At 36.5% G+C, this 12,669-nt stretch overlaps 2 protein-coding genes across 2 annotated transcripts in view; both read right to left on the minus strand.

The window, feature by feature from the left end:
- Nucleotides 1-3,432, minus strand: part of LOC104758857 (probable RNA polymerase II transcription factor B subunit 1-1) — a 6,134-nt gene extending 2,702 nt beyond the window's left edge. Inside the window, exons 1-11 of the mRNA XM_010481817.2 lie at nucleotides 3,229-3,432; nucleotides 3,061-3,139; nucleotides 2,892-2,953; nucleotides 2,741-2,804; nucleotides 2,548-2,659; nucleotides 2,382-2,457; nucleotides 2,202-2,297; nucleotides 1,936-1,980; nucleotides 1,510-1,566; nucleotides 1,255-1,410; nucleotides 1,093-1,158 (exon numbers count right to left, since the gene is read on the minus strand). Of these exons, the coding sequence (XP_010480119.1) occupies nucleotides 1,093-1,158; nucleotides 1,255-1,410; nucleotides 1,510-1,566; nucleotides 1,936-1,980; nucleotides 2,202-2,297; nucleotides 2,382-2,457; nucleotides 2,548-2,659; nucleotides 2,741-2,804; nucleotides 2,892-2,953; nucleotides 3,061-3,139; nucleotides 3,229-3,312 (897 nt within the window). The 5' untranslated portion in view covers nucleotides 3,313-3,432. The remainder of the gene's footprint in view (nucleotides 1-1,092; nucleotides 1,159-1,254; nucleotides 1,411-1,509; nucleotides 1,567-1,935; nucleotides 1,981-2,201; nucleotides 2,298-2,381; nucleotides 2,458-2,547; nucleotides 2,660-2,740; nucleotides 2,805-2,891; nucleotides 2,954-3,060; nucleotides 3,140-3,228) is intronic.
- LOC104760043 lies at nucleotides 6,335-7,364 on the minus strand. Its single transcript, XM_019239063.1, has 4 exons — nucleotides 7,224-7,364; nucleotides 6,913-7,140; nucleotides 6,441-6,825; nucleotides 6,335-6,357 (listed from the first exon to the last, which is right to left on the minus strand). Exons 1-3 carry the CDS (start codon nucleotides 7,362-7,364, stop codon nucleotides 6,442-6,444), a joined length of 753 nt encoding a protein of 250 aa, XP_019094608.1. The 3' UTR covers nucleotides 6,335-6,357; nucleotide 6,441.

Below are 12,669 nucleotides of genomic sequence, written 5' to 3' on the forward strand. Positions count from 1 at the left end.
GCTAACGGGAAGTTTTGTGGTGCTTGAAGATCCTCCATTCCTGCTACACGGGACATTCTTTCCAATCTCTCCTGATTAGCGTCCTTGGTGGTCTCCCCATCAGTTTTGCTTACTAACAGGGGTAAAAAGAGAGATGGATAGCAAGGTCAGATGAATATAAAATGTGGCATTGCCCATCGATTAGCACAGTAAAAAAAAAGAAGCAAACGTGAAACATAGTAGAATGAAACATCAAACCTTGTTTAACCCGTGTGAGAGCCTCTGCAACAGTCCTCGTATCTTCTGAATCAACATCTGCATACCAATTGAGAGGAATATTATTGTATATTTACCACCAAGAATTAAAGTCAACAGGCCAACATAAATGTTTACACTTCATGAACTGTCTACCGTTATAAAATGTTCATTAAGATGAAAATATTCAAATGAGGTGCTTAGAGGTGTTTACCAATGCTTCTGCCTTCCAATACAACAGCAGCATGACGATTAAGATCTTGCAAAAGTGATCGTTTAAAGTGGTCATTCTGTGGTTCAACAACATCCATGGTGCCATCACGCTGGATCCCGTGGTCCTGTGTTACAGGAATGTTAAATTCACAATATAAGATAATTTGATACAGTATATTGTAAATAATCTTTCAACCGCATACAAAGAGCACAATGTCAATGTTGAGATTAAAGTTCTCTAGATATCAGTTTTGAGCTACTTCTCACACATGCTAATATAAAAGTATCGGTCATGTGGATAAGCAAAAGCAGTAACTTAGAATTATCTGAAAGAAACTAAATTTCTTGATTTAACAATTCTGATCAGGTTCGCTAAGACTTCTAGAAAACAAAACATGTGACACACATGGTAACGAATTTGATTCTTAACACCGTTAGTATTGTCCCAGTTCTTGCCATACTATTTCTTTCAGGGATAGACAATACGTTAACACCAACACTAAAAACATCGACGAAAGACATTTCTGTCTATGTGAATCTGTACAGTATTAACTGAACATTGAAATTTTCTTGCAACAGAACCATTGATGAGCTATTTTGAAATTATCCAAACCTTTCACATACAGTGGTAGTTAAGTTACTTACCATAAGATGACTGTAGTCGTCTCCCTCGTCAGCCTCCATGTCAAGAGTTGGATCAACCCGTCTAATCTACAGAAATAACATTCAAGCCAGATGGATATGCCACATATATTTTCTTTTCAAGCAAAATACATGGAAATGATTAATCCATAGAAGAAAACTAACCTTTTGACGAGTTTCCCGAGCCAATATCTCATCAGGCTTCAGAAATACAGCGAGTTCCTCGTCCTCAGCAGCTTCTGCTGCAGCTACTGCTGTATTTTTGGTGCTGTAAAGATACTCTGCTCTAAAATATTTTGTCCAGAAGTCTTTTTCTGTCATCTACCGTAGGAAAATAACTACCAAAGCCAGTTAAGATTCGTCTTATTTGAAGATTAAACCTATAAACAAAGATTGTCACGGTGTGCTAGTTTTTGTTACCTTACTCGGAACATAATTTATGAATGCCTGCCGTACAGCCGGCTTCTCAGCAAAAATCTGAAAGCGTAATGAAGAAAACATAAGTGAGAAAAGGACTGTAGCATGAATGAAGTAACATTTCAGTAATACTTGTAAGGAATTTACTGGCTAAGCAAGCACAACATAGAAGGTGGGCTGAAAGCTGTTAAAACGGTTCATATTCCTCACTCATATTCTCACATTGGACTGAGAAAATTCAAGCACATGATGCAACCTGAACACCTATCAATGGATTTCTCACCCAATCTATCACTAACTGCGACTTCAGCCCCATAAATATACAAACTTATAATGACGACCTTTAAGAATCCAACTTGGATTCGGATTCCGAAACTTATAGAACACTATCACTAATAAAAGAATAACACAGTGAACCAAAGAGCTCACCTGAAAAATGATCTCAGGTGTCAAGTTAAACGTCACTCTATTAGTCTGAAAGAAGAAAAATGAAGAAAGTGGTTAGCAAACCAGCAGAGATTTCACATGATAATATGATATTATTATATCAACACATAAATGTAATTAATCCGAATACATCAGTGTAGGTGCATCGTTTTTTATTTTCTTACACAAGCATGTACATGAACATGGTATAACTAAAGAGGCTGTACTAACTGCCAGGAAGGAGCTGAGTAAAATGGAACCATACGTACCCGTCCATCAGTAGATGGTTTGTTACCAGAAACCATCATGCTCTTAAGCCCGAGCTGCTGCTTTGACTTTCGGATGGAATCTCTACCAAGTAATTTCTACAATCAGAATAAAGTCAGTCAGTAACTACAACGACACTGAAGAGAACGAGAAGCAAGGGAAAACAGAAAGAAGAAAGTAACCTTCCTTGTAGCCCAGAATTCATCTTCCGTCAGGACTTTACTTTCCACAAATTGCTTATGCAATCTCTGCAGCTCACTTCATACCATGTATATATTACTCAATGAGCCAATGAAACTTAAAACAAACAAAAAAAAAAGGCAACTTGATGTTCTGATTACGACGTACCTATTTTCTTTAAGAAGCTTGAAGCGTAGCTCGAATTCTTTAATACTGAGTTGCTCGGTAGATGTCGAGACAGCTGCTTTCTTAGGCTCCTCGTCAGATTTAATAAGGACCGCTGTTTATAGTTTAAAAAAAAAAGGTTTACAGAATAGTTCCCCAACCGATAAAAAGCAAAACAAAGGCAGATGGAGCTTACCGACGAAGTCACGGCAAGTATGCATATCGGGATAATTTTCAAACTCAAAGATATGATTCCGTCCCTGTAAACCAAAGATGAGGAGGAAACTTCAAAATTCAGATAAATTTTTTTGAAGCACAGAATGAAGAATGTCAAGAGAAGAAGAGACCTGGTAGGTAGTGAGATGGAGCCAAGGAGGTTTACTAGATCCTTCTTTGGTATTTTTATGACCTGAAAAAAAAAATTGAATGAAATTTTTGATAATAACAAACTGTGCGAGACGAAATCTCCAGGCAACTGTGCAAATGACTCATTGAATCAGAGAATCTGTAACATACTTTTGATGTTTTTAGTCTGCAATTTGAGCTTTGAATCTGATTTGGGATCATTAGGGACGAAGAGTAACATCACTTCGTTCTGCGAATTGAAGAAACAGTTATAAGCAGATCGATAGGTGTTATTACTCAAAACAAAAGAGAGAGCGAAAGGGAAGGCTCTTTGCATACAATTCTGAGAAATCCAGGAGTTCCTGGATCTTTGATAGAGCTCTTGTATTTGACTCCTCGGTTCTCCACTTGCTCACCAGCCATCTCAAAATCGGTGGATCAAGCTATACTGGAATCTAGGGTTTTATGTTGTTCTCTATGAACGAGACGACGGAGAGAGAGAGAGAGGTGAACGTTCGACTCCTCTGCTCTTGAGGGAAAGAGGCGTTGTTTTTTTATTGTGGAATCGCCGAGCCCAACCAAGGATCCGACCCGAATCACTGTTTAATAACTATTCGGCCCATTAACAACAACTTACTTAAAATTTTGTGAAAAAAAAAAAAAAAACAACTTACTTAAAAATAATTTGTTTTTTAAAATACGGTGACGTAATATTGTTTCTTTCCCTCGTCGCTCGTCCTCTGTTTTCCCTCTCTCGATCATCATCTTCTTCTTCTTCCTCTGTATTTTTCTTGCTTCTTGCTCCATTATTCCCACCGAACTTTTCACTCTTCTACTTAAGAACCATGGCTGGACTTCCTGCATTTCCTAGGGAACCCATTGCGTTAAACCTGAATCCCACTTCCATCATCACAAGAATTCGTGCATACCATCCAAAGTTTCATCAGTCTTTGGCTTTTCTCATTGTTTCCGGGGGTTTGTTTATACGCTCCAACTATTTGAAAACCCATTTGGAAGAAGAAGGAAGTTACTATCTTGACATCTTTCTTGTTTGCCTGGTTTTGATCATCGGTCCAAGAGCAATGATTAGAGTACGTCAAAGACTGATGGTCAGGTTGGGTGATTGGGGTTTCGCTCTGATTAAGGGCGTTAGTGCTGTGGTTTCTTTCACCTTCTTCCACTGGCTAGGGAAAAAGTTAGTGGGTGAAAAAGATGTGTACATTGCCTTCGCCTCTCTATCTCTTTCACCGACGATCTTGGGATCGCACAGGGCTTTCTTATTTCAGGATACACCTTGTTGCTCCGAGACTACCCTGAGCTTCCAAATACTATCTACATCAGTTCTGCGTTTACGCTTCTACTAGCCATCATGAACACGGCGCAGCCACCGCGGAACCAGCGTTACCACAGAGCTCGAGATGGCGTTTAGCCCGGCCCGATAGTACCAATTGGCGATTGAACCGGCCCAATAGTATGAGTTGGTGATTTGCTTTTGTTGGAGAAACTAGTTCATCGTAGTATATATAGAAGAACATTTTCTAATAGATAATTTTTTTTTTTTTTTTTGGTATTGGCTTCAAGCCTTTAATTGTAGTTGATAGAAATCTTTTACCAGGATCAATACAATGTGTGATAAGAGTATTAATATCGCTGATCAATGTTACTTTTATATTGTTTAAACATGGAAAGAGTGGGAAACAATGTGATGGATATGCAATAAGGTAGTTCAAAAAGTTAGGTGTGAGACATTCACATGTACTGTGTACACTAGAGGACAAAAAAAGCAGTGGAGACTGGAGAGATCATTTGACTGAGTTCTGAAGAGTTTTTGACAATGTAGAGGAAGTCAAATGGTTTGTTTACTCTAGAGCCTGAGCCACATCTGACCCTTTCCGGAGGATTATTTATATGCTTCGTGTCTTTTGACCTTTTTGTTAGTCAACGCAAGTTGGATGTTTATTTTATATACAGTTAAGAAATTGGATTTTTAATATATAACAAAAAAAAAAAAAATTGTCCTCGTGCTCTCTATTTTTTTTTTTCTGGTTTAAATTTCTAATTCAAAACATGTAAAAAGATATTAAAAAAAAAAAAAATTGAGGAAGTTCCGTTTTTTCTTACTGATATCTTTTTTGTTACAAGTTTGTTAAACAAATTTAGTTATGTGGAAGAATATAATTGGTCATGTGATAAATGAACAAAAATAATGAGGGGCTTCAAAATAAGAGTAAACCCTTTGAAAAAAAAAAAAAAAAAAAAAAAAAAAAAAAAAACCTTTTNAAAAAAAAAAAAAAAAAAAAAAAAAAGTAAACCCTTTGTTAGGGCACACTGCACAAAAAGAAACCCTTTTTTTTTTTTTTGGGGTAAAAGCAGAAACCCTATTTTTCCTATCACACAACAACAACAAAGAGAAATGATGATGACTCTTGAGAGGAGGATTTGGAAAGTAATAGCCCTGTTGTCTCTATTCACGATCTCCATATCACTCTACAGTCTCTGTCCTTTATCGTCGTGTTCGTTCTGGTTTGCGGCCATGGGTGCCACAATCTTGTACGTGGCGTTGCTGCTCATCTCGCACTTGGGCACCAATATCCGCATCTACAAGGAAGAAGAGCCTCCTCTACCTGCTACACGAGCGACCTACTCTGTAATTCTTATTGCAGCCATGTTTTATTTCCCTTACTATTACTCCACCATCCATGTCTTGATGTATGTATGCTCCATGTTTGCCTTTCACTACAAGAAAACAAGCCAATAGCGACTACACTGTTAGTCATTATTTAGTCGCTAAAAGGAGTGTTACGACCAAATTGCGACTAAAACCTGTAGTCGCTAACTGAGAGTCGCTAAAATTTATAGTCGTAATTTTAGTCGCCAAATGGCGACTACATTACGACAATCTTTTGTAGTCGTAAATCAGTCGTAAATCAGTCGTAATGTAGTCACTAAGTTAGTGACTAGTTTACGACTACATTAAGACTATTTGTATAGTCGTAAATTAGTCACTAAATGTAGTGACTACTTTACGACTACTTTACGATTATGTATTTAAATAATATTACATATAAATATTTATATTTATATTATAAATATTTATTTTGATTTATCTTTAATTTTATATTTGAATTTTGTTTTACAAATTCTCTTTAATTGGATTTACATCTAATTCTTATATTTGAACAATTATAAAAATAACTACAATTAATATTACATAAACAAAACACATCTTAACAAAACACATCTTAAGTATCATCATATTCATTACAACCCAAGTTCAAAAGATTAACAAAAAGAAAGAAACATCATATTCATTACAACCCCAAGTTCAAAAGATAACAAAAAGAAAAAACATTGATCAAGAAAACAACAAGAAAAGCTTCTTCCAATCGTTTCCCAAGTTAGCTTCGTCTGCTTGTATCCTTCTCAAATCTGGAATTGATCCCTGTTATAACACAATACCTTAAGGTTCTGTCAAGTTGAAAAAATGAAGGTACAAAGAAAAAGAAATGATCCCAGATGATTGTATAAGATGAGCTAGAAGTGAAGAGTACCTTAAGCAGATGTTGATGGAGTTGGAGTTGTCTCTTTAGCTGAATGGCTTGCAACAAACTTCTGAAACCGCGGATCACATTCCCTCAGAAAATCTTCCACGATGGAGAATTGGTCAATCTTGCCGTTCTGGGCAGCAATAACTTTGGATTGCGCAGCAAGTTCTGCATCACGCCGCTGCAGTTGAGCAGCCTGTTCTTCATCATGCGCAGCAAGCCGCTCCAGTTGAGCAGCCTGTTCTTCTATCATGCGTTGAGCTTTCTTCAACTGTTCTTCGAGAGCCACAAAGGTAGTTGAGCCACATGCTTGCTTATGCGTTCCATCGACAAGGCAGTCCTTGAGGCTTCCAACTCCATAAGGTGTTCCTCTTGAATCCTTCTCAGTGGACTTGAAAATAAGAGAAAAGTGGAGGTTAGAAGATGACAAATTAAACTCCAAGACTATAAATGTGTATTGGTTTTTTAAAAAAGTTACCTCCAGGAAAATTTCTGTATATTCTTCTGTTGTGAGGTCCCGTGGCCGTGATTCTCCATCTGACACAGCAAAAGACTCTGCCTCGAGCTGAGACAACCTCTCTTGAACAGTCTTCTCATATGTCCCTGCAATCTTTTCTGCCTTCCGATCAACATATGTACCATCAGGCTTTGTATGTGCCTTGATGAAAACCTCACCAAGTCGGACTTCTCTTCCCAATTCCTCAACCTGCAATGTTATAAGAGATTAACTTTAAAAAATAACAGTTAAGTAAGAATAACAGTTAAATAACAGAGTAAATAACACTTAACCATTTCGTCTTGAAGCTGTTGATAAGACTTTGGCCCTGAGAGGTGGACATGAGGACCTAGGCCGTTACGGTCAGACATACGGGCCTGAGAGTAGGTTTTACTCTTTTGTTGTGCTTCTTCAGTGTCCCAGTAATCCTCCATCGTGCTCCAGAGAGTGTCTCCAATCCAGGTTGGTTGAACTCGACTAGTCCTCACATTGCTAACCATGTCTTTGATCCGCTTTTGACAGATTTTCTCAAAATAAGCTTGAACAGTTCCGGTTATCAAAGGATCCCAGGTGTGGGTTTTCTAGAAAAAAGGAGCTATTGTTAGTGAAAAGAAGACATGTAAAGCTATGTGACATAAGGCTTATTGTAAGTGAAAAGAAGACATGTGACATATATCCTTACCGCGAACTCAATGAAGTATCTCTCTTGTTTGTCCCGCGGCACACATGTCCAGCTGTAGAAGGGACCTTCGAATTTGTTTAGAAGAATTTTAGTAATCTTCCGAACAAGTTTTGACCCTTTGTCACGAGTAAACCTCGAAAAGAAACAATACAAGAGGCATCAGTTAATGAGTCAAAAGAAACAATACTTCAACCAGTAAACATAAACAATACTTCAACCAGTAAACATAAACATGAATCTCAATACACAAGCAATATATCATAATACACAAGCAATGAATACACAAACATGAATCTAAAGACACAATCCTAAAGACACAATAAACCAAACGAAATCATAATAAACTTACTCTCGTTATCATAATCACAATCCTAAAGACACAATAAACCAAACGAAATAAACATAAACCAAACGAAATAAACATGAATCTAAAGACACAATCCTAAAGACACAATAAACCAAACGAAATCATAATAAACGAAATAAACATGAATCTAAAGACACAATCCTAAAGACACAATCATAATCACTATCCTAAAGACACAATAAACCAAACGAAATAAACATTGACCTACAGATTTCTCTTCTAACATTCACAAAACACCATTACAAATACATGATAAGAGAGAAAAATCATACCATTGGGTGTTCGGTAAGGGTGTGGGAGAGAGGACCGTGGTGAACTTATCCCGACCTGGCACCACAAGCAGGGCATTTAGAGCCCGAACCACGTCCTCCTGGAGCTCCGGCAACACCGTAGAAGTTTCTTCTTCGAAGTTGTTGCCTTGGGACGATGGATGCGATGGATGACTACGAGTCTGATGACTACGAGCCTGAGAGCGTTGAGCTGGAGAAGGCGGAGAGTCATCTTGAAGAGTTGCATGAGTCGCTGGATTGTAGTTAACTTCTACTGAAGGAGACCGGCGTACTTGAGGTGGAGGTTGGCGAGTAACGGAGCCCTGAAATAGTTGTTGAGGCGGAGGATAGTCCCGGATCTGGGATTCCGTTGAATGTCGTGGCAAAATGGGGACTTCATCAGGTGTCTGCTGCGTACGAGGAGCTTGGACTGCCGGCGTGAAGTCGTACTGACTGGGTAGATTAGTATGTCGTAGTCTTGACCCTCCGGGAATCTGAGAATGATTACGATCGAGTTTTCTCTTTCTTCCTCGAGCAGGCATCGTGTGATGATTGAGACAAGAGACTGAGAAGAGAGATTGAGAAGAGAGAGTGTCGATTGAGAAGAGAGATTGAGAAGAGAAAGACGATTGAGAAGAGAGAGTGTGAAGAGAGACTGTCGATTGCGGCTTTAGGGTTTGTCTCGAGGAACCCTTGTCTCGAATGAGAAGAGATAAGAAGATTAGGGTTTTTTTTTTAACGGAATGTTAATGGATTTGGGCCTAAATTGGGTAATTAACCTAGATTTGGGCCTAAATTAATGCAATGACCTTAAACAAAAAAAATTTCTAAGTTCAATAATTCTATATATAACTAAATTTAATAATTTCTAAGTTCAATAATTTCTAAATTCAATAATTTCTAAGATTAAGAATTAATTTATAAGTTTAAGATTAGAGTTTATAATATATTATTCTATATATAATTTCTATCTTAATTATAATAATAAATCTTCACATAAATTATTTTAGTATTTATTAATCCTTAATGAATATTGAAACAAAAAAATAAATAAGGAAAAGATTCTATATATAACCAATATAGATGCTTTAAATAGAGCATATTCATAAGTACAAATCCTATGCAAATATTGTTTGTGAATAAAAGTAAAAAAATGATAGGCTTCTTAAAAAATGCATCGAACGGATGCATCATAACTCTTCTACCCGAGAGACATCTATTGTTCTTGCAAACACTACATGGACAGAAAAACTTACCGCCATTATTCTGAACTGTATCTTGGCTACTTCCAAACGAGAATTGGTCCAACCCCACTAATTCGAATTCTAATGAAAAATTTCCTGCCATTATATATATATATATATATATATATATATTTTGTGTTTTTTTAAGAACTATATATATATTTTTTTGGAGAAAATAAAAGTTTTTATAAAGTCAAATTTTTTTTTTGATCTACATTTTTTTTTGGGGAAGGAAAGACAATTGTGTTGGAATGAGATGACAAATGGATGCAATTTGTTTTTAAAGACTACATCTATGCCACTAATAGGCGACTACTCAATATCAGTTGGCCCCCACAGAAAAAACACGTTTTTTAACTGTCTTTTATGACTATTTGGCGACTACGCGGTGACTGTTTAACGACTCGCCGAATGAGTCGTAGAATAGTCGCTAAATTGACGACTATATTACGACCATCTAATGTGGTCGTAAAGCAGTGACTGTTTGGCGAGTAAATTACTGTAGTCACAACATAGTCGCAAAGTGGTCACTATCTGGTCGTTATTTTTGGCGACTACAAATGTAGTCGCTACTTGTAGTCGCTAATTGACTGTTTTCTTGTAGTGTTTGGTATCGCCATATTCCAGCTCAATTCCCCCATGGACACTAAACACGCTTTCTCCACCTTATTCTTTGGTTTCTACTCTGCTTTCCAGGGATTTGGGATTGGTAATTGGCCAGATTCACAACGTTACTTTGGGTGGGTTATTGTGTTTACTTTTCTTTTTGCAAAGCTCATCTTCCCCATTAACGGCATCTATTTTTAGAGTATCAATCTGATTTGAATTGGGAATTTTGATGTACCCTCTACAATATCTTGCTTTGATTCTTTTTCCATTTCACTTCATTCAAGATATTCTTTTTATACGTAATATGGTTTCAAGTATAGAGAGAAGACTAAAGAGGCCCCATGCTCTCTCTCTCTACTCTCTAGTGTGCCCGCTACATGGCGCAGAACAAGTTCTCGATAAGCTTAAGTCATCTCTCTAGCCTATCAATTCTCTTTTGAGTCATTGATAATTGTTATCAGTGTTGTTGTGGTGATCACCATCTGCATCCACTCCTCTATAGTAGTCCCAATATGGTTGAAAATCCAAGTTCTTGCTTGTCCTTCATCTGTACAGCAAAGTTAGGGACCTAGGGTCCAGCGCCTTGTCTTTAGAGGTCAACCAATAGGTTTCATTCACTATTTGCTCTCAACCAATTGTTGGGTGAGTAGGTCTACAGAGGTCACTTCAACTACGGATGAAGAACATGCTAAATACTTGGAAAAGATCTTGGAAGAACAACACAAATCTCATAAAACTGATGGCATCCATATGATCCAATGAGAGAAATATATATACTGCCAAATCCCTTTGTTATTTACAAAAGAATCAATCTAACAAATTATATAAGATGGAATTTTGCAGCCAATAATACAAAGAATGTTGAAAGTGAAGTTAAAGAAAAGATCCACCACGACCTACTACATGTTATATTTGGCATATATGTATACCTTCCTAATCCTATCAACCTCCTCTAATCCTAACTTATAGTAAGCAGCTGCTGAAGAGACGTAAAACATTAAACTCCTCCTTTTGTTTCATATAGTCTTCCTTTAATTTACACAAATAGTCTACAAAAGAATCACTGAAACATGGGTCGGAGATAGCACATTCTATTGATCGTAGCGCTCTGTTTCCACTCTGTTTTCGAAGGCATAGCAATTGGGATCTCAGAGACTAAACCAGATGCTTGGAGAGCTCTATGGACAATAACACTCCACAAGATATTTGCAGCTATCGCCTTGGGAATTTCTCTCCTCCGTATGATCCCTGACCGTCCTTTATTCTCCTCAGTCACATATTCTTTCGCATTTCGCAGTTTCGATGAGCTTGGCGTGTGGGGTTTTTGTGTATGTGTCTGTGAACCATTTGTTGGCAAAAGGGTATACACCAAACAAGAAAGTTCATGTCAATGAGCCTCGTTATAAATTTTTGGCTGTGTTGTTTGGAGTTGTTGTCATCGCCATTGTTATGATATGGGACACTTGAAAGAATGAAAAAAAAAACACCAATTGTTTCAAAATATTATTGATTAGAGACTACAATATGTATGTTCGATTTTTCTGGTTTGTAATTTTGTAAAGAAAGGTTGTTGGTTTTGGATCATTAATATGCATTTTTCACCATTCCTTTAGACTTAGAGGGGGGTATTGGTTTGAGATTTAAAGAGAATTTTAATGACTTTAAAAGTTTTGTAAAATATGTTGTTATTCAATCCAGACTTTTTAAAACTCTTTTAAAATTTGGTGTTATTAGTTGTGGATTTGTAAAAAGTTGTCTTAAATCTTGATAAATATAGTGTTATTGGATTACGAGTTTTATAAAGTCATTAAAAATTTTATGTTATTCAATTAAAACAAAAGAATCTTGGATTGTTAATGAATTCAAATATTATGTTATTGGTTTGAGATTTTATATCATAACAAAAGTCATGAAAACTCTTTCATCAAATAGAGAGATTGTGAATCATAGAGTCCATGACTTTTTGTTGTTCTTTTGTTGAAAATGAAAACGTGGAGTTTTTGGGATATATATTCATAGCTTGCTCTGTCCTCATCTCTTCGATTTTTCTCTCAGACTCAAAATATCTTTATAGTAACCTTTTTCTTACGTATTGGGTAGAGAGAAAATTTTCTTAATTATATGTTCGGTGGTTAGTTCATATCAACTATCCTTAACACTAAATGTCAATTATGTGTTCGGTGGTTTATGAAAGTCATCGTGGTGAAACATTGTGTTGTGAGGATATATATTCATATCTTGCATAAACCATCGTGGTGAAATTATGTGTTCGGTGGGTCTAGTTGTAAGGAAGATGAGAGAGATAAGTAAGAGATTTTTTTTTCACAGAAAGTTGAATAAATAAAAGAATATTGTGTAATATTTTTTTAGAAAGATTTTACAAGATTTTACGAGAGATTTTACTAGATTAGGAAAAACAAATCAGTAAGATTTTAAAAAACTTTCTAACAATCATCTAGAATCCTTCATTTTATACTTTCCATGATTTTATTTTAAGTCATTAAAATTCTCTTAAAATCTGAAACCAATACCCCCCTCTTAACTACTTAGGCCAATGATAAGAGTTGT

Source organism: Camelina sativa, chromosome 17 (genome assembly GCF_000633955.1).
Source record: "Camelina sativa cultivar DH55 chromosome 17, Cs, whole genome shotgun sequence".
In the NCBI taxonomy this organism is placed as follows: domain Eukaryota; kingdom Viridiplantae; phylum Streptophyta; class Magnoliopsida; order Brassicales; family Brassicaceae; genus Camelina; species Camelina sativa.

Bases quoted from the DNA above. Each gene is read 5' to 3' on its own strand.
- LOC104760043 (XM_019239063.1), bottom strand. From the start codon at position 7,364: ATGGAGGATTACTGGGACACTGAAGAAGCACAACAAAAGAGTAAAACC. The intron at 7,141-7,223 runs GTTAAGTGTTAT...ATAACATTGCAG, and splicing joins AACAGCTTCAAGACGAAATG to GTTGAGGAATTGGGAAGAGA. The intron at 6,826-6,912 runs GTAACTTTTTTA...CTTATTTTCAAG, and splicing joins ATACAGAAATTTTCCTGGAG to TCCACTGAGAAGGATTCAAG.